The sequence below is a fragment of the Abramis brama genome, assembly GCF_963993115.1.
Source record: "Abramis brama genome assembly, chromosome: 5".
Classification (NCBI taxonomy): domain Eukaryota; kingdom Metazoa; phylum Chordata; class Actinopteri; order Cypriniformes; family Leuciscidae; genus Abramis; species Abramis brama.
In genome coordinates, this window is record NC_139967.1 from 34,125,487 (window position 1) to 34,147,314 (window position 21,828).

Sequence of the window (21,828 nt, forward strand, 5' to 3'; positions counted from 1 at the left end):
GATGACTAATAGACAAACAGGGAACCACTAAACATGACAGGACACAAAACTACATCGTGACATAGCCCCCCCCCTATGGGCGGCTCCTGACGCCCCTCAAAACAAAAAACAATAGTTCAGGAGGGTGGTGGAGCGGAGGCGGACCTGGGGGGCGGGATGGAGGGCCAGGCCCGTGGAACGGAAGGGGGCCTGGAGACTGCGACAGGACGAGAGACCAGGGTGGAGCAGGCTGTGCAGGCGACCCGGGCGGAGACGACCCCTCTGGCGACCCGGGCGGAGACGACCCCTCTGGCGGCCACGGCGGAGACGACCCTTCAGGCGGCCACGGCGGAGACGACCCCTCAGGCGGCCACGGCGGAGACGACCCCTCAGGCGGCCACGGCGGAGACGACCCCTCAGGCGGCCACGGCGGAGACGACCCCTCAGGCGGCCACGGCGGAGACGACCCTTCAGGCGGCCACGGCGGAGACGACCCTTCTGGCGGCCACGGCGGAGACGACCCTTCTGGCGGCCACGGCGGAGACGACCCTTCAGGCGGCCACGGCGGAGACGACCCTTCAGGCGGCCACGGCGGAGACGACCCTTCAGGCGGCCACGGCGGAGACGACCCTTCAGGCGGCCACGGCGGAGACGACCCTTCTGGCGGCCACGGCGGAGACGACCCTTCTGGCGGCCACGGCGGAGACGACCCTTCAGGCGGCCACGGCGGAGACGACCCTTCTGGCGGCCACGGCGGAGACGACCCTTCAGGCGGCCACGGCGGAGACGACCCTTCTGGCGGCCACGGCGGAGACGACCCTTCTGGCGGCCCTGGCGGATCGGGCTGGTCCAGAGGTGTATTGCCCCCCCCCAAAATTTTCTTGGGGAGGCTCCTCGGTAAAGAGTCCTGGACCAGCGATGAAGAGGGCTTTGAACTGGGCAGGACCAGCGGCGAAGAGGGCCTTGAGCTGGGCAGGACCAGCGGCGAAGAGGGCTCTGAGCTGGGCAGGACCAGCGGCGAAGAGGGCTCTGAACTGGGCAGGACCAGCGGCGAAGAGGGCTCTGAACTGGGCAGGACCCGCGGCGAAGAGGGCTCTGAGCTGGGCAGGACCAGCAGCGAAGAAGACTCTGGGCTGGCGTGAAGTGCAGGCTCGGCTGGACTGGCGTGAAGCTCTGGATCGGCGGAAGTGACGTGAACAGTCTCTGGATCAGCAGAAGCGATGTGAACAGTCTCTGGATCAGCAGAAGCGACGTGAACAGTCTCTGGATCAGCAGAAGCGACGTGAACAGTCTCTGGATCAGCAGAAGCGACGTGAACAGTCTCTGGATCAGCAGAAGCGACGTGAACAGTCTCTGGATCAGCAGAAGCGACGTGAACAGTCTCTGGATCAGCAGAAGCGACATGAACAGTCTCTGGATCAGCAGAAGTGACATGAACAGTCTCTGGCTCGGCAGAAGTGACGTGAACAGTCTCTGGATCAGCAGAAGCGACGTGAACAATCTCTGGATCGGCAGACGTGACGTGAAGCGTCTTTGAGCTGGGCGGGACCAGCGGCGAAGAGGGCTCTGAACTGGGCAGGACCAGCGGCGAAGAGGGCTTTGAGCTGGACGGGACCAGCGGTGAAGGCGCTGTGCTGGACGGGACCAGCGGTGAAGGCTCTGTTCTGGACGGGACCAGCGGTGAAGGCTCTGTGCTGGACGGGACCAGCGGTGAAGGCTCTGTGCTGGACGGGACGTGAAGATCAGGTGTTGACCTAGCGTGCCACGGGAGGAAGCTCTCTCCAATCCAGACCGAAGAGATCGGGGAGCTCCCTCGGGTCAACCTCCTTAGCCCCCAGCCGGTAACACATCTTAATAGCCTCGTCTCCCAGAGAGCAAGAGACAGCGAGAGGAACAAAACCCCATGTGTACTGGAACAGATCGAAGCTCTCCAGGGCCAAGGCTGCGATCTGTCCAGCGAACTCCCGAATTAATCTGTTATGATCAGGCGAGATCCGTACTGCTGGATTCATAATTTTGGTCGGTCGTTCTGTTACGCTGAGGCAGGAATACAGCACAGAGAATCCAAATGCAAGTACTAAATTTAATGAAAACAAACAGGGTGAACAGCAGAACTCAGAACAAGGAACTCAGGAACGGATACAAAGAACAGCAAACAACTTCAACGACCGACACCCAACAACTGAAGCACAGAGGTATATATACACAGACAAACAAGCTAAACAAGATAACAAGGGGGTGTGGTTAATCAGAAACACCTGGGATGACTAATAGACAAACAGGGAACCACTAAACATGACAGGACACAAAACTACATCGTGACAGTATTACATTTTAAGATATTTTAATCACAAATGAAATGGCTGTATTGGCCTTTGGACGGTTAAACCGAATGACTTTTTGACACTTCATAATCTTTAAAATACCTTTATATGTAGTAAAATATACTTAAAACCTTTTGGATTCAATAAAAGAGATCAAGTTGTACTACCATACATACTTTTGATGTAATATCTTTGTTTTTTATTATTATTAAGGCCTTTGGACAAAAAAATGACCCGTCACGTCATTGACCCATATGCACCACACCATTCACTTTTAGATGCAATTAATTTAATAAAAATCATTCAAGCAGAATTAAAGTGCATCTTTAACAATCAAAGTAATTCTTTATTAACACAATGACATTAAAATGGCCATAGACATATTCATGTAAAACGAATAATACAAATTAAAAGACAATACAATATTTATTTATTTTCAATAAACTGATAAGGTAATAAAAAGTAGCCAATAATAGCATCCTTACAAGGTTCAAGACATAAGGCTATTGTCTTTAAAGGGGCGCAAAGTTCATTGAAATTTTATCTTTGTATTGATGTTGCTTTTTAAATATTTGTGAACAATGTTTATAACAAAAATTGATTTGAAGAATGTTGAGTGGTGTAACCATCAAATAAAAAGTGGAAATACTTTCTTGCTTGGACCTTGAATGTACATTGACTAGTACACACTTGAATGTGTGTATAAACATTAGTTAAAAATGTTTATTTTTTTCCTTGACACACAGTCATAAGGGTTTAAATGGGTTATATTGTCAGAATGTGTCACGACAACAAAATGTCTCTCGAATATATTAGACACTCAACACTGACTTTGATTTGGTGGATAACCAAGCTGATTCATTGCTTTCATTATTATAAGAATTAATATGGAAAGATTATGCCAAACGTGCATAGGATTTATAGAATTCTATTTGAAAATTCTCAAAGTATTTGAGACAGTTGTGCAATATAGACATTTATGACATCCCAAAAATATCAAAATTACTTTCAATTCAAAAATAGTTACAGAAAATGTGTTCTCACATAATTTGTATGAACAATGTGTTTTTTCCAAACACTTTCATGAGTCAGAGAACATTTTTAACAGAACAGCTTTAATATTTTTACACAATCTTATGCTTAAAAGCTTTGTGCTTTGTCAAAAGTTGTGTCTAGTTCTTACATGAGGGAGATGTTGAACCTAGATAAGATGGTTGTTGTACTATTGTGATATGGGATGGAAACCCAAAGGCCTGAAATGGAGAAGTACTAAGATCTCCTTTTATTAAAGTGCCATTAACCAATGCTTGTAACTCCAGATTGCTCCAGAGGGACTGTCCATTAGTAAGTGTCCATAACAAGGCACTTAAATAAGTGTGCACTGATTTTTCATTCCAAACGTTATGTCTGTAAATAAAACCTTCCCAGAGAGACCCATCTAATGTAATGGATGGTTTCTCTCATGTTTGAAATTAAATTATTTTTCTGCTTACTCATTTCATTACTCACCTCTATAACCTGACATATTAGCTCCACTAACCATAAAACTCAATGATAACGCATTTTACTGCTGTCACAGATATATCAAATAGACTTTTATGAATGCACAAATTTAGAGCAAGTCCTTGTTGTGTCTTTTTAGCAAGACAACCCCAGCCCCTGTGTGTTTAGTCTTCATACATCCAAAGTGTCTGTCAAGAGAAGAAATAGAAAACGCATTACCAAAACAAAGAGATATAGTCCTTTATGTTTTGAATAGAAGACTTGATGGATGTGTAAGAATACAAAGTTCTGTCATGAAACTCCATGGTGCAGGCTGATGGGTGCTTAAAGGGATAGTTCACCCAAAAATGAAATTTATTTACTAACCCTCATGTTGTTCCAACCCCGTAATACCTTCGTTCATCTTCAGAACACAAATTGAGATATTTTTGATGAAATCCGAGAGCTTTCTGATCTTTCGAGAAAACTTTCAAGGCCCAGAAAGGTAGTAGAGACATCATTAAAATAGTCCATGTGACTACAGTGGTTCAAATGTAATGTAATGAAGTGACAAAAAAACGTTTGTGTTTTTTTGTGTTCTGGCGTAGAACCTTGAAGCGCTGCAGTGTGTTTACTACGTAAACAGCGTAGGAGAATTATGTGGAAGAAAAGAGATTGTTTAATACAATTTTTTTTTGGGGGGGGGGGGTGTTTGCACACAAAAAGTATTCTTGTCGCTTCATAACATTACATTTGAACCACTGTCACATGGACTATTTTAATGATGTCTCTACTACCTTAGAAAGTTGCAATAACGTTGCTGTCTATGGAGGGAACAGAAGGCTCTCGGATTTCATCAAAAATATCTTCATTTGTGTTGCGAAGATGAACGAAGGTCTTATGGGTTTGTAACGACATGAGGGTGAATAATTAATGACAGAAATTTCATTTTTGGGTGGAATAACCCTTTAAATCTGCCTGATTTCACATCATTATCTATAGGGCACAGCTGATTGGTTCCTGCTTTATCAGTAGCCAATGAGCTCGCTGCTCAATCTTCAAATACTTGGTCAGCATTTGCTGTAGAAGTTGCACAAGGTTAAAAACCAAGCATTATGTTTTACAATTTTGTATTTGATGCAGGAATAAATTACAAAGCACAAAAGCAGCAGCGATTACGTTATCATGTTTATACAGCATTTTAGCTGCACGCAGTGTCAGAGTCACGCTCCGTTTTTCCGTATATCTATTGGTCCAAACGACTTCCACATACACAAATAGAAGAATAGATTGTTTTGACAACTCAGGTGGTTGTTGGAGGTTTCTTTTCTCATCTCCATCAGCCTGCAACATGATATCATTTGTTAAAGCCACACATAGTGCACATTCTAATTAGGTACGTTTGAGCCATATTGGCTCAGGCAGACATAACATAGTCCACTATCATTAAGCCATTCAGCAAAGCAGGCCCAGACACAAATAGCATAGCCCAGTAGCATTAAGCCATTCGGCAAAGCAGGTTCAGGCACAAATAACATAGCCCACTAGTGTTAAGCCATGTGCACCATACCACCATACCAGATCTATTCCGCCAAGACCAAACATATCAACACTGTCATGTCCATTACCATGCTAAACACTCAAGTTGTCATAACAGAAATATAGTTCACACCTCCAAGTGTTTGAGTCAGGGTTATAAGCCTCAACTGATGTAAGAGTAGATATCCCATCTGAGCCTCCGACTGCCAGCAGCGTCCCATCAAACACTGCCAGTGAAACCTACACAATGCCAACATGACAAGAGATGGAACGAAACATTTAGAACTATAAACTCACTTTACTCTGTCAGCCATGAGGCAAGAATATATTGTGAATAGAGTGTCAGTTTTGCTGCGGTGTACTTCAGTCAAAAAAATTTAAATAGGTGTGTCAGTAGGTGTGTACTAAAAAGTCAATAGGCACTGAAGAAAAGAGGAAAATAGTCTTACGTTAAAACGCTTATGTCTCATGTGTTTGACCGGGGTCCACTTGAGGTTGTCAATGTCAAACTTCTCTGCCGTGCTGAGCTCCAAATGTAGTTCATCTCTGCCGCCTGCCACATAGATCCGCCGCAAGTATACCGTACAACCAGGCTGCTCTCTGGCAGACCGCATAGGAGGACACAGACGCCATGTTCCTTCCAACGGGTTAAAGCGCTCAACTGGTGAGGAAAATACAGACTGGTCTGTTATGAGTATACCTGACATTTGAAGGTGTGCTAAATACTTTATTATTAAAGGGATAGTTCAGTCCAAAAAAAAAATTCTGTCACCATTAAAGGAACTTCAAATTAACGTAGTTTTGGCCTGATTTTGTTCAAAATGACGTCATACCAGTTCATTCTTCAATTCCGTTTGGAGTTTTAGGATTTCGAAACAGCTTGACAAAGTGAACTTTCTGCAAAAGTTTGCTCTGGCTGGTAAACACCTTCGTACTACCATTGGTCTGTGGCGATTATATAATAGGTGTGGCTCTGAGGCTCTGCATTTTTTGAGGTAGAAATCTTCTTCGGTTAATTTCTTCTGTTCAGTCCGTCAAGGTCAGACATCTGTGAGTAAAAACATGCACACACTGGAGAGCAGCTTTATAGCAGATGTTTGCTAAGAGTATAAAGCTGCTCAGGTATTTCGAACTTCTTTTTTGACCTAAGCGAAGAATGAAAAAGAACTTTGCCGTGAGTATATTTTGGCCTTTACTCTCCCTCATGCCATTCCTATTTCTTTTGTAGAAATAACAGAAGGTATTTAGCAGAATGTCAAAGCTGGTTGTTTCCATATATTGGTTACTCCACACTGACTTTGATTTGGGGGATAACCAAACTGATTTAATTTTTTGTATGAACTACCTCATGTATTTGAATAAGTTTCAGATAAATTAAGAGGGTGATGACTTTGACTCATGTTGTTCCAAACCTGTATGACACTTAGCAGATTGTCCAAGACATGGTGATTATTATTTTATTGTATAAAAGAGCAGCTATAACATGTTAGGGTGAATTATTCATTTAAGTGATGTTTTGATGGCCACATTAGTCTTTATACTGCCACATATATGAATAAGTGAAGTGTTGCACAAATGGAAAATATTTTGATCATTGTATCCTTTATAGCAATATCATAAGCAAAACAAGTAGAACATATTACTATTTAAAATTAAAATAATACTACTTGGCTGGTCAACATGGTGACCCACATTATGTTTTCTAGGCCACCGATGTGATCATATTGTACACTACAACATATTTGACAAATGTACTATTCATTACTTTAGGAGTAGATTTGTATTATTATTTTTAAAACTTTTAAAAAGCACACTTTTAAAGATGTTCCAGCAAATGTTCCAGTAATAATTCATATTTAATGCAGTGTATAATGCAGCACATAATGTTTACCCTCTGTATATTTATCTACAAATTTAAATCTTTATTTCTGTTCTGTACAATATTTACTTTTATTTTATTTATTTGCACTTGTCTGTTTTTTTCCTCACTGAACAGCTTGTAATTGTTCCCAGTGCACTGACAAGTAAATCCAGGGAAAGGTTGTGGGAGTTTTCTTGACCCTCACTTCTCACAGACAGAAATAGGCATTAATACATTCAAGTATGACACTTCTATTTTCCCTTGTTCTGGATATATATTTATTGCTATGACCATTTTTTTGAGTTTGTGTAAATGTCTGCGAGGCGAGCTGGCATAATTTATAAAATAATAATAATAATATAATTTGTTACATTTATATAGCGTTTTTCTGGGTACTCAATGAGAGGCATTAGAGGCATTTGGGTCACTACTGATGTAAAAACATCAACAAATGCTGGCCTGTTATTATTAAGTGCAGAGTGACAACATGTAGTGTTTTTCATTTAGCAAGTATATACATTTCCCAAATCCAGTCTTGCCAAGTCCTGTCCTCCAACTAAATAGCATGCTTTTTAAAACAATCAGAAAAAGGCTCTCATTTTGATATCTGCCTGATATCACATCATTCTCTATAGGGCACAGCTGATTGGTTCCTGCCTTATCAGTAGCCAATGAGCTCGCTGCTCAATCTTCAAAATATTTGGTCGATTAGACTGAAGACTGATTAGACATGCACTGATTAGAAGTGCATGTATTGAACGTCAGGACACAATCGTTGTTTTAAAAATTAGACAATATGGATAGTAAACCAACATAGGCTCATTGTAAAAACATGGCTCTACCTACATTTATACAAAAACATACCTACAATTCACTTCAGTTTCCAGCCTAAATAATATTAAAACACCAATAACGTTTATTTCTTCAGATTATCAATTGATAAAGAATTGTTATTGCACAATTATTTGCACAATACTGTGTTATGACCTCAAAAACACTTTTACCATAGTCCATGATTTGTAAACTAATACTTTTTGACATTTGCATCACATAACCAGCTCCACACGTATAGCATTTCTCACATAGTAATCTTGCTCGATAGCTCCTGGTACAACATTGTGCTTGCCACGCAGAACGCTCGCGTACGAGTACAGTGAAACTTGAGTCATGGTAAAAGAGCTCTATGACAAGAAGCATAGAAGCGTAGAAGCAAACTAATATGGCATAGTTGCTTAGAAAATGCATTTCATCTCTAACACACTTGAACTTGAGTGTTGATGAACACTTTCATCAATGCTAACACTACACTGGTTAGGTTATTATTATTTTCATTATTTTCAAACACTATATAACTTTATTGAGCCACTTACTGGATATTTAATTTCCAAACTGCTGTGATACATACAACAACCAACGTAATAAAAAGTTGCCAGGTTCACGTTCATTTTACTTGCAGAAATTACTCTACAAGCACATTTTTCCAATGAGCCTGGGTTGTAGTAAACATTAATTCTCACTTCTGACCTGAATTCAATGGAATGTCTCCATCAGTTCCTCCCATGACATATAAGAACCCATCCAGTACCGCCGCAGACGCCCCAGAGCGATGCTGGAGCATTGGAGCCATTTTGGTCCAAGTGTCCTTCACAGGATCATACCTCAATAAAATAATTAGATTTGTCCAAAAAGATAATAAAGAGGAAACCAATGTCATATACTCCATATGATCATATGAGACAAAATATCAAAAATGGTATGTTTTATAACAGTTATTCAGAACTGTTGCCTGATGCCATGTCTACATGTGGCATCTGTAAAGTAGCCTACCTCTCTACGATGTTGGTACAGACTGTTCCATCAAATCCCCCCAGGGCATACATGAGCCCATCCATCTACACCACACACACACCACTGCGGGGGCTGCTGAGGGATGCCACCTCTCTGCTCCACAGATTCGTGTTTGGATCATACCTGGTGAAGAATTAAAATGCCACGAGGAGGTTTAACCATTCTATTTAAACATATTTCTGGTGTTGCTGAGTGTGAAATGAGTCACACTATAGAGAAGAAAGGGACTGTTTTGCATTGCAATGGCATCAAGTCATAGCTAGAGGTCAATTAGCAAAAGCTTATAAGTAAAAAACAAAATAAAAAAAAACCCTACTTTAAAGGGAATTATTTAATTAATAACTCACAATCATGTCGTTTCAAACCTGTAATACATATTTCGTTCATCTTTGTAACATAAATGAAGATCGTTTTGATGAAATCTGAGAGATTTCTGTCCCTCCATTGACAGTTCACACAACTGACACTTTGGCACTTCAAAAGGTTCATACGATCGTAAAACTAATCCATACAAATTTAACGGTTTAGTTCAACATTTTCTGAAGAGACTCAATAGCTTTATATGATGAATAGATTTAATTTAGGCTTTAATTCACATATAAATATTCATCAAATCACACATCAGTTGTGGTAAACAGAAGCTCAAGCATGTTCGCTTGACGTGCGAGAACCAATGAGGTTCATTCTTGTGTTACGCAGCATGTTTGAGCTTCCGCAAGAACCAATGAGGTTTGTTCTCACGCGTCAAGCAGGTTCGGTTGAGCTTCTGTTTATGTTTGCTGATCAATGTTTATATGTGAATAAAAGCCTAAATTAAATCTGTTCATAAAGCGGCCGAGTCTCTACAGAAAATTTAGACTAAACCGCTCAATTTATATGGATTCGTTTTATGATTTTTTTATGATTTTTTTATGAACTTTTTGAAGCGTCAAACTGGTGGTTGCATAGCTGTCAATGGAAAGATAGAAATCTCTCAGATTTCATAAAAAAAAATCTTAATTTGTGTTCCAAAGATGAAAGAAATTCTTTTGGGTTTGGAACGACACGAGTATGAGTAATTATTGACAAAATTTTAATTTTTGGGTGAACTATCTCTTTAATACAGACTGAATGATATAATTGAATTGATTATTCATAATATAAATTGACTGCAGAATCTGTATCTGACAAATGAATCTGTCCTCAGAGCTGCTGTGCTGTGAGAAAGAGGAAGATGAACTTTATAAAGGAAAAGTGCAGGATGTCATTAACACGTAATTTGATCATTCACTCATCAAGCCATATGCACGATGGTCTCGTGTGTCTGTGTGGTTGCTGGGGAAATCAGCATGTTTAAACCATTTTAATAATGTTTGTGTGTGTGTGTGTGTGTTTTTAATGAAGACACTTGTTGGTGGCATTGCTCAGCTTTTGGCTTCAGGTTGCTAATTGAATCCCATCTCCATGTCAGGACAATCTCACCGCTCCTCATCCAATTCCTACTCTAATACACACACACACACACATATATATACACTTTATTAGTTATATTATATTATATTATATTATATTATATTATATTATATTATATTATATTATATTATATTATATTATATTATATTATCTCATGTAATGGTTTACATACAGATGTGATGATTTTTTGCTAACCCCAAACCTTAAAGAGATAATCCACCCCATAATAAAAATTCATACTCACCCTCATGTTGTTTTCATAAGTAAATGGAAGATGTAAATTAAATCAGTTTATCAAATAAAGTGACAGTGTCTCTACAAAAGACTTGGATCAAACCATTCCATTCATTTGGATTACTTTTAGGAAGTCTTCTCTGTTTTTTTGTGTTTTTTTTTACTTTTTAAAGCATTACATTTTTGCTTGCGTGAACTTTAAATGGATGGACAAAATAATGAGAGAATATATAAAATGTCTTCATTTGTGTTCCGAAGTTTTGTGCGGGTTTGGAATGACAGGAGAGTGAGTAAACAGAAATTTTCATTTTTGGGTGAATTATTCCTTTAACAAGCCTTACAGAAACCGGGTGATATGCCAATTTGAAGCAAAACTTATTTTGCCTGATTTATAAGGTTTTCAAATAGCGATGGCCACTACAAATGTCTTCACAAATCTATTTTTGATATTTCATTATATTTGTGAGTAAAAAAGAAAAAAAATTTGCCTACAAAAGTATAGCCAATCTTGTTCACACACACACACACACCCACACCCACACACACACACACACACACACACACACAGGGCCGTGCACAGGGGGGTGGCCCGGTGGCTAGAGCCACTGCCCCTATGCCCTCATCGACTGAGGTGCCCCTCTTCCCCATCCCCACCGCTCCGCTCAAAGCATTCCGCTGATTCCGCTAATCCGCTCCAGGTTTTCCCGCTCGCTCCGCAGCATCATTCACAGTATACGACAGTTCACGAAAGCTGTCGCATTAACAGGTAGGCTATGCAAGACAGTGGTTGAATCTGCGAAATTAGTAATTTGTTTTTGTTGTATTTATGTCGGTAATGTTTTGCTCTTGGTCTTCTGGCTTCTGGCTCTTTCTTTGATTTATATCAACCAGGGCTGGACTGGCCATCGGGCATACCGCGCACTTTCCCGGTGGGCCGACGTGCTTTTTGGGCCAACACATCTCATACTCATGGGCCGATACATCTCATACTCATAAAAATTATTAGGCTTATTATTTTTTCTTTTTCTTTTTAACGGCCTATAAAATTTGTACATCGGCGGCCCATTCATTTTGTTTTGTTTTGTTTTGCTTAAAGGCAGGGTAGGTAGGATTTATTAAAAATTAAAGATCCAAATTTGTTAAAACTTTCTATATATATCAATACATAATTAAAATGTAAGAACTCTGAAAAAAAGAGTATAAAAATCAAGTGACTCTAGACCGTTTAATCTGTATTAAACACAGCTCATTATTTCGATTCGGGACGAATCAAAGGATTGGCTTAGGCGACTGTCACTCTCTCGCAACCATGGCAACCACCCTTTTGCCACACAGCACCTACCCACTTGCGCGCGACCGTTTGATTTGAGGAGTGCGAGAGGCACGGAACCTGATCACACCTCCGTCCAGTAGATGGCGGTAATGCACTATGTTTGCAAGCTGCCAATAAAATCTATCGAAGAAGAAGAAGAAGGCACTGAACCTAGGAATACCAAAACAATGGCAGAGAAAGAGCAATCTAAATTTACAGTACCGGCATATGCAGTTAGTGAAGGCAAACCAGGCAAAAAAATGCCCCTTCCCCTCCGCTTGTCTCAGGTAAATAATGCGTCCTCTAGCTCAGCGGTCGGAGTCGCGCGTTCATGTGTTTTGGGGACGTGGCTTTGGAAGAAGCACAGAAATGAGGGGGTGGAGTGAATGGAAATAATGAGATGTCTTTAAAACAGTCGTGAGAGGTCTACAGACACTCGATTTTGATACTTTCTTTTTCAGAGTACTTACATTTTAATTATGTATTGATATGTACATAAAGTTTAAACAAATTTGAAAAATAAAATTTTTAGACCATTTCTACCTACCCTGCCTTTAATTGGCGGTGCCGGGTTTGTGCCAGTGTAATGCATTGGTCAGAAAAAGTCAGCGTTAGGTTTTTTTTTTTTTTTTTTCTGACAGACCAGCCCATGAAACACGTAGATCAGCGGCCCATTGGTTATTTTCTTGATTGACACTGGGCTGGGCCAATCACATCTTTAAACGAGTGAGCGAGAGTGCAGCAGTGTCAGTGTGTATCTGTCAAAATAGTCAGCGAGATGGAGAAGAAACGGAAGGAATGTGCAGAAAAACAGCTTGAAAAAATGGAAACAGGCCCTTGAAGCAGACACTGTAAAATGTGTCAAAATAGACACTACCGTTCAAAAGTTTGGGGTCAGTAAGATTTTTTAATGTTTTTAAAAGAAGTAGCCTATCTTCTGCTCACCAAGGCTGCATTATTTGATAAAAAACAAACAGTAATATTGTGAAATATTATGACAATTTAAAATGACTGTTTTCTATTTTAATATATTTTAAATTGTAATTTATTCCTGTGATCAAAGCTGAATGTTCAGCATCATTACTCCAGTCTTCAGTGTCACATGATCCTTCAGAAATCACTCTAATATGATGATTTGATGCTCAAGAAAAAATCATTATTATTATCAATGTTGAAAACAGTTGTGTACATTTTTTTTTTCAAAATTCTTTGATAAATAGAAAGTTCAAAAGAACAGCATTACTGTATATTCACATAGAAAACAGCTGTTTTAAATTGGAATAATATTTCAGAATATTACTGTTTTTGTTTGCATTTTTAATCAAATAAATGCAGCCTTGGTGAGCAGAAGATACTTCTTTTAAAAACATTAAAAATCTTACTGACCCCAAACTTTTGAATGGTAGTGTATATTTTCTGACCTTCACAGCTCCAGTGGCAGATGATGATAGTGAGGAGGATCAGGAGAGAGACGAGAGAGTGTAGAGCCTGCGGTATTAAAGCAGAACTACTTTCAAAACACTTTGGCTATGTCATGAGTGTAGGAACCCATAACCCAGTTACAGATTATTTAGCACATCTGCATAGTTGACGATTACCGCAATTCACTAGAAATCTAATGAGAGGCGTTTGTAAACCATGTTTTCCGCCAAAATAAAAGCTTGAAGCAGTTTGCGTCAAAATAAAATATCATGTGCTTATCTCTTTCAAGTATAGAAATTGGTACAAAACTAATTATGAAAGTTTCCTTTATTGTTTTACAAAATATGGCTATTACTGTCATTGGATTAATATTATAACTATTATTATGTTTTACCACTAAAATAGGTTTGAATTTTTCTTTGTTTAATTTGCACACTGAATATGGGTTGGAGCTTTTAATTTTGAACTCTCAAAGTGCACCAGATTGATGAATTTAACATTAAAATGCACAAAATTTTCTTACAGGGGGGGCATGCCCCCAACCCCCCCTAGAAGGACAGAGGTCCCACCACAGTTTTACCAAAAATCCTGTGAGAAACACTGGTATTGCTATGCCAGTGCAGCTTATAGCTTGTTTTAGGATTCATCACTAGTATTAATAAATGTCAAATTTTTACTTATTTCATCTGTTAACTCTCACTTGTTCATATACTCACTCATTACATGGCATTAGTGGTTTTAAGGAATTGGAGTTGGTATGCATATATTTAAGGGCGTGCAAAGATGGGTGCTGTTTATGATCATATAGTGGGCCAGTCTGGGCCAAAATGCCAGGGCCGATTTATTTTATTTTTTTGCCCCAGTCCAGCCCTGTGTACAACATATCCACGTTCTTAGAATTAGCTGCTTGTCTAATCAAATTATTGTACTCTTGATCAGATCTAATAAAAGTAACTAAATTTTGGCACACTAGTGTGCCACCCCCCCCCCCCCCCCCAAAAAAAAAAACAAAATAGTGCCCCTTTTTTGGTTTAGGCCACTGCCCCTTAAAATGTCTGTGCACGGCCCTGCACACACACACACACACACACACACACACACGCACACACACACGTCTGGTTCACTATCTTTGTGGGGACTCTCCATAGACTTAATGGTTTTTATACTGTACAAACGGTATATTCTATCTCCTTACACTAACCCTACCCCTAAACCTACCCATCACAGAAAACTTTCTGCATTTTTACATTTCCAAAAAAACTAATTTTGTATGATTTATAAGCTTGTGTACCCGTGGGGACCTCTATTTAGGTCCCCACTGTGACACGAGTCCCCATGAGTCTGTGTACATTCAGGTTGAAGTCCCCATCGGGATAGAAAAACATGTACACACGCACACGCACACGCACACACACACACACACACACACACACACACACACACACACACACACACACACACACACACAAAGGAAACCAGAAAGCCCCCTTTGCACTTAGCAATGCTTCTTTTTTTTTCTTTTTTTTTCTTAATGGAAAGTGAATGGAATACATCACTGACAGCATAATGAGTAAAACAAAACTTATCCTGTCCAAGCAGTGGAAACAATAATCTCTGAAGGTTGATTTGAGTTCAAACTAAATTACACTGAAGTAGGTTATTAGATTTATAATGATACTGACCAAAAATAGGTCATGATATATTAAAGAGTCAAAATACCTCACCTTCACACCTTGTGTTGCAGTACATAATGACCAGCACACCTTTGCCCATCTTTAAAATGATGTACTATGGAGATATTTAGGAAATGAAGAGATCTTCTCATGTGCACTGACCTCCTTTATTTTTATCTCAATGATAATTATTATTTTGCACTTCACAGTGTGGTTATGGTGGGCCCAGATCAAAGGAAAGAGTTCCAAAATCAGAATAACTAGGATTTTTAGGCAGAAGCTTTTTAAGCGCATTTAAAGAATGCCTTTTATCACGTTCTTACTTCTCCACACTGCACACACTGGTGATGTCATCACGTCCACCTAGAGTAAAGATCATTCCACCCAATGAGCAGACAGCTACATCTCCACAACGCTTCAGCATTGGCGCCATTGTTCTCCATTCATTATAGAGAGGATAAAATCGTTCCACAGCGCATGACGTAGCTGTTGGGGTCCAACCACCAACTGTAAAAATTAAAACAAGAGAAAATACATGTGCTACACAGATTTATGTCATTGCTTTTACCCCTCATAGCTCAGTGTTTGTGAATGATAGCAAACATCATCATGAACTTGACAAATGGACGTATTATGGACCAGTATGGTTCCGACACCCTGAAACAAGATGGTCACAAATTGGCTTATTTGATTAGTGCCTTAGAAACAGTACTGAATACTCAGTATGTCTTGCATTTTACATCAAAACATTTGATTACATGTTCAAAATCCTGTTTATACAGGGTTTGATTGAGTCACGGATTGCCAATGTGCTCTGACTTTTGAATTTCACAGCAGACAGAAAATTAGAGCTTGAATGTGTGCCAGGGGCTGTTTGGCACAATGTAAAATAAATGAGAAAATGTTGTTTTCTGTCCCTAGTTCCCCATCAGCAGTGTCATTTCACAGATTTATTATTTAATTATTTAAATTTGCGCTAGATAATGTAGTGACCCTTACCAATGAACATTGTGTCCATGAGCTGCTTTTCAGGAGAGATTTTGGATGAATTTACACTGGGATTGTGTGGGCTGAAAGAACGACCCGGTGTCTTCATGAGGTCAGTGATTGTCCGTCTGACAGGGAAAAAACACCTATGTTACATTTTGATCTTTAGAGTTGTCAAGTAACTTAACATATAAAAATAAACTTTTATAATATAGATAACATTTGCTTGTGGGAAAGATTCCTATATGAGTTTGTCATTCAAATATAGCCTACTACAACCATATAATTTTTGAAATAACCAACAATATAATCCATGGTCATAAGTTTACTTTCAATCATTGTCAGATGAATCTTTTTTCTTTATTAGCAACAATTCATCATAATTATATAATAATATTCACTGCTTTCCAAAGAAGCAGTATTAGCCACATGCAGAGACAACCGCATGAGAATCATCCTAATCATCCCTTTACATAACCAATCACAGCTTTCATAAAGAGAAGTAATTACCCTTGTTCATCAAGTATCTTCATGTCCTCTGTTTCTGTTCACTGACTCAGTGAGGCAGAAGATGTGGTTAGTCTGTTGTTTAGTGAGGCAGTGTGTAGATATGTAGATGTACACGGTTGTCTTGATTAGATGGTGTCCTTTTATTGCCCCCCCAGATGATATTTTGCCCTTTCGACGAGCTGGAGAAATCCCTGAGATGCATATCGTATTTGCAGTGTGGTTTAACAGTCTGTAATCATAAAAACTCAAGTCATCTGAAATGTCTTATGAAATAGAATGAGTTCCAGAAAGTGTGTGGAAGTGTTTTGGGTCCGTAAAGCATCACAATAAAGGAAAGATCTCAAAAATGAATAATAAGGAATATGTTGGGGAATAACTGTCAATAAATTGGCTTAGTATCTTTTTTTAGGTTTAGGGTTAGTACACAGAGATATAATACACAGAGATAAATTAAATCAATAAATACATTTTATTTAGTTAAATAAGTTAAATTACACACAGTTCACAAAGTATGATATATAAAGTATATAATCGTATCACTCAGACAAAACATTTTACTTTCAAAGTCAACCTCACCTAACTCTCAATATCACCCAACAGTGAAAAATGAGGGTCCATTAATATATGTTTTAAATTTTTCCTTAAAACTTATGGAAATAGTACAAATATATTCTTCCAAATGTTTAAATTGTAGTGTAGTTTGGTGTCCTAAAAATAAAGTACAAAATCACAGCACACAATTCGCAATGTCAGTGTTTTGTTGAGCCTTGGGCCATTTGTTGATTTGACAATTTTTGTTCTGACAGGATCACAACATGTTTATATGTGCACTTTCACTGCAGAAAAATAAAGTTTACAGTTTTACGCAGTGCTGTATATCACCACCTTGAATGTCCAAAGATTATCTCAATGTATCAGATGACAAACACAGTGTACTGGAATGAACACAATAAGAGAACCCCATTGTGATGGTGTTGCTCATTTATGATATTGCTAATATAAATCAACTGATTTACAACTGAACATTGCCTTTGGTATTTAGAATGCATTGCATAACCAGATTCCCCAGCCACACTGCAATACGACACACAGGGCAGCTGTAAATTTACCTTATTCTTTGCATAATTTGTATGTTTGCTTGTTCTAAGATGAATGCGGTTTGTTATACTATAATTTTGCCTGAAGGATGAGTGAAAACTGAAATCTCACAGGTTCTAAACAAGAGGCAATCTAGTGTGCTAAGAAAATGTGGGCTTCAAAAATGAATCCATCCAAGCCATTAAATCTTAGTTCAATCAGAAATCTACATGATTGGAATATTTTTCCCATTGTGCCTTTTTCTGAAAATATGATAAAGTGATTCTCCAGAGTGTAAACTCCATCATTAACTTCTAGTCCTGCATGCTTGTCAGATCTGCTTTTGGGTGTTTGAGCAAAGAGCAGCATTAATAACCCTGTCACATAAATCGTGTTTACTATCAAAAAATGCAATGCCTATATTCCAAAATAATCATATCTAATGTGGTTGACACTTTTCTTACAAGAGATGTGTAACTTACAATTTCATGACACTCTCTCTCTCTCTCTCTCTCTCAAGACTACTATTTAAGTGATTGGCTTTGAGAGATTCACTAAAACTGAATGTACCGCTTGCTTACACAGCCTGTGTATTTGATGTATGTTTATTTGAGACATCTCAAAAGCACATCCATTGGAAGGAATCACAGCAAAACTGGGGCTTCTGAGACAAACAAAAACAGAGGTGGTCTTATATAAGACACTGAATGTCAGAACAATTTAAATCCAGACGGAATGGGTTATCCTCAATATTGAACACACCAGGGAGTAAGAAGGTTTTTTAAGAGGGTTTTGTCCTTTCAAAGATTGCAAGAAAGAGCATCACCAAAGAAGCAGAATGGTTATTGCAAATCAAAAGCTCATGATGTTCTTTGAGGATGTTATTAAAGAGCAAAGGGGAAGACAGCCATAAGAATTTAATGTGTTACTTAGACCTGACGTAGCATTTATTGGGTAATCCTGTAATGAGAGCACATGACTGTATAAATAACTACAGATAATCCTCTTTTGATCACAGGGGTGTTTGCCTTTCATATTTAGTTTTAGCCCTCATAAAAAAATTTAGCACCTCATGAGGTTTCTGAACCATAATATGACATCATAAACCAGTTTAGTTCTAAAAATAAAATGCCCAACATCTGTATATCATTAAATAACAATTGGTTCTTGCCCTCAAATTTGTTTGACCAAGACTGATACAGTTCAACAGCAATATGATTTTTACTGTTTGTATCACTTCGCTTGTCCTTGTTTACTTGTTCCAGATAGCCAGTAAGTAGGGGGTGACAAGTGACTGCCTTTATGAGTAAATCACTAAACGGAATTATCAATTCAACTAATTCAATGAAAAACACTGATTCATTCAGGAATAAAACAAGTGACTGTCTTTATGAGTATGTCACTGAATCATTCACCCAAACAATCGTTACAAGACACTGATTCATTAAGAAACAAAACACCACAACCAGGAAAAAGGAGGGATCCTAGCACCACAGTATCTACGGACAACATATCAATGATTAGGGCAAGTAATCACCCAGAACACCCAAGAAACTGAAACAACAATCTAAAAATGACTCCCAGCATCCCATCATATGGTGAAAACTTCTGCATGTAAAAATCTGGTTTAAAATGTAGCATCTCACAGCATATGCCAGAACACAGCATCTTTATAAAAGATGCTGTATGTTATGATGACTAATGCAATTTGTCTTGGTGGAACGTCCAAGCGGGACGTCTGAAATACCAGAGCAGCTGTCTCAGTCTATCAAAGCTCAGGCAGAAGATTATGCAAAGACTTGCCAAAAGACCCTGCAATAGGATTGTTTTACCCCCTGAGCAGCTGTAATAGGGCCTGAATTCTCTTCACTATTATTGTTGGATCTACATTTTATAAAGAAGCTGGTGATAAGGTCACATTTTTGTTGCAAAAGGATTGCATATTTTTGGATGAAATCAGAAAAAAATAAAACGGAGGCTTTTATTTATTTACTTTTACATTGAGATTGCTTTAAAAAAATAGCCCAATTTATCTGAATGCATCCTATTGAGTGGAGCATATTGACTTGAAGAAACATCCTTCAGCATACAGTAGGCTGCAACATTCAGAGTTGTGACAGTCAGATTTAAACAATATTACTGGAAGTAGGCAGTGACCGTATCAAGAAACAGGCTAGTCTGTGAGACGACTGCTCTGATCGCATAAGTCATAATAACAGAGTGATTTATACAAGCGCATCCATCAGGTCAACCAGACATTAATCATCAGCTGGCCCTTCTAAGAGACCTGAGGCTGGAAATGTCAACAGGCAACTATTTTCACAGTCAATCTGTCAAACAGACCAACTGGTGAGATTTGTTGAATTTATTAGTATAATCAAAAGGCCATCGTCAAGCCTACTGTAGGCTAAAGAAGAGTAGACCAATACAGAAAGAACAGATTCAGGGCTTCATATCAAACTGATATATCTTAATAAGTAAATCTTAGAAAAAAGATAAATAGACTCATTTAAATAAAAATGTAAATGTAAAATTTCCTACCATAGTCTAAGGTTTTTAATAAATATCTTTCTTCAGTACTCCAATTTGAATTTGATTGTTCGCTATATCCAAAAGGTCCCATTCAACCAAAACATTCTTAAGACCAATTCACACTGAACCGAAAGATAGCGACCAATGGCAGACAGACAATTTGTCGGGTTTTGTCAAATAAGAGTGTGACCCCTGTCGGCATGTGTTGTCATTGGTCGGCATGTGTTTGTTGGGTCTGTAATCTGGTGATTGGCCTTTACCAGGGCAACTGAAACAAATAATCAATTCACAACCATTAGCCGTTCACAACCGTTCGTTTGTTGACCAGATGAGAACTGGCCCACTGACTGAGCCTGGTTCCTTCCAAGGTTTTTTTCTCCATTTCTGTCACCTGATGGAATTGGGTTCCTTTGCACTGTCGCCTCTGGCTTGCTTAGTTGGGGACACTTAATATTAACACAAGCTCATTGGAAAAATGTACCTGCGTGTGGCAACATTTTTGCAAAACGCGAAATACGTACCATATCGTACATATCACTGCAGTATCTAACAGAAATGAACACTTTAAAGGGTTAGTTCACCCAAAAATGAAAATTATGTCATTAATGACTCACCCTCATGTCGTTCCAAGCCCGTAAGACCTCCGTTCATCTTCGGAACACAGTTTAAGATATTTTAGACTTACTACGAGAGCTTCCTGTCCCTCCATTGAAAATGTATGTACGGTATACTGTCCATGTCCAGAAAAGGTAATACAGACATCATCAAAGTAGTCCAAGTGACTACAGTGGCTCAATCTTAAGTTTATAAAGTGACGAGAATACTTTTTGTGCGCAAAAAAACAACAAAAATAACGACTTTATTCCACTATTCATTTCCTTCCTACCTTTTCTGGACATGGACAGTATACCGTACATACATTTTCAATGGAGGGACAGAAAGCTCTCGGACTAAATCTAAAATATCTTAAACTTTGTTCCGAAGATGAACGGAGGTCTTACGGGCTTGGAACGACATGAAGGTGAGTCATTAATGACAACCAGCTCCATTTGTTTGGTTTTACTGATGTATTTAGCATGCTCTGTAGCTCAGCTGTTGCAGAATTGTACTTGTGATGAGGAGGGCAAGGGTACGAATCTTGTGAAAGATGAGTCACAATAAAATAGTTCCAAGACAAGAGTTCAAAAACAAGCTAAAATGCCTTGGTTACAATTGCGTTTTTATGTTACATCTGATTTTGTAAATATTATCGGGTATGGGTAGGTTTAGGGTTTAGTGTAGGTGTAGCCTACGTTATTTTAAAACATGATGGAGCATTAAGCTGTTAGCGCCACTCAACTACAGACATTTCAATTCAGAACTACGCTGATACGTAAAAACCCAACGTAATAAAACGTTGCCATATTCATGTTCATCTGTTCAGGAAAAAAACTAAACACGTTTTTAGCTCCACTCACTGGACATTTCACTTTGAAGCTGTAGCGAAATGTGCACGGCGCAACATATTTTGCGTTTTGCAAAAAAATTGCCACAGGTACGTTTTCTAATGAGCCTGGGCTGCTTAACATTCAGCAATATTACTGATTTGACTGCTTT

At 39.1% G+C, this 21,828-nt stretch overlaps 1 protein-coding gene across 1 annotated transcript; it reads right to left on the bottom strand.

Moving 5' to 3' along the window:
* Positions 1-2,632: 2,632 nt before the first annotated feature.
* LOC311083844 (uncharacterized protein) lies at positions 2,633-16,735 on the bottom strand. The gene is made up of 8 exons (XM_084115578.1): positions 16,624-16,735; positions 16,126-16,241; positions 15,450-15,633; positions 9,013-9,156; positions 8,710-8,843; positions 5,774-5,985; positions 5,458-5,564; positions 2,633-3,994 (listed from the first exon to the last, which is right to left on the bottom strand). The coding sequence occupies exons 4-8, from the start codon at positions 9,075-9,077 to the stop codon at positions 3,916-3,918; spliced, it is 597 nt and encodes a 198-aa protein (XP_083971704.1). The 5' UTR covers positions 9,078-9,156; positions 15,450-15,633; positions 16,126-16,241; positions 16,624-16,735; the 3' UTR covers positions 2,633-3,915.
* Positions 16,736-21,828: the final 5,093 nt, after the last annotated feature.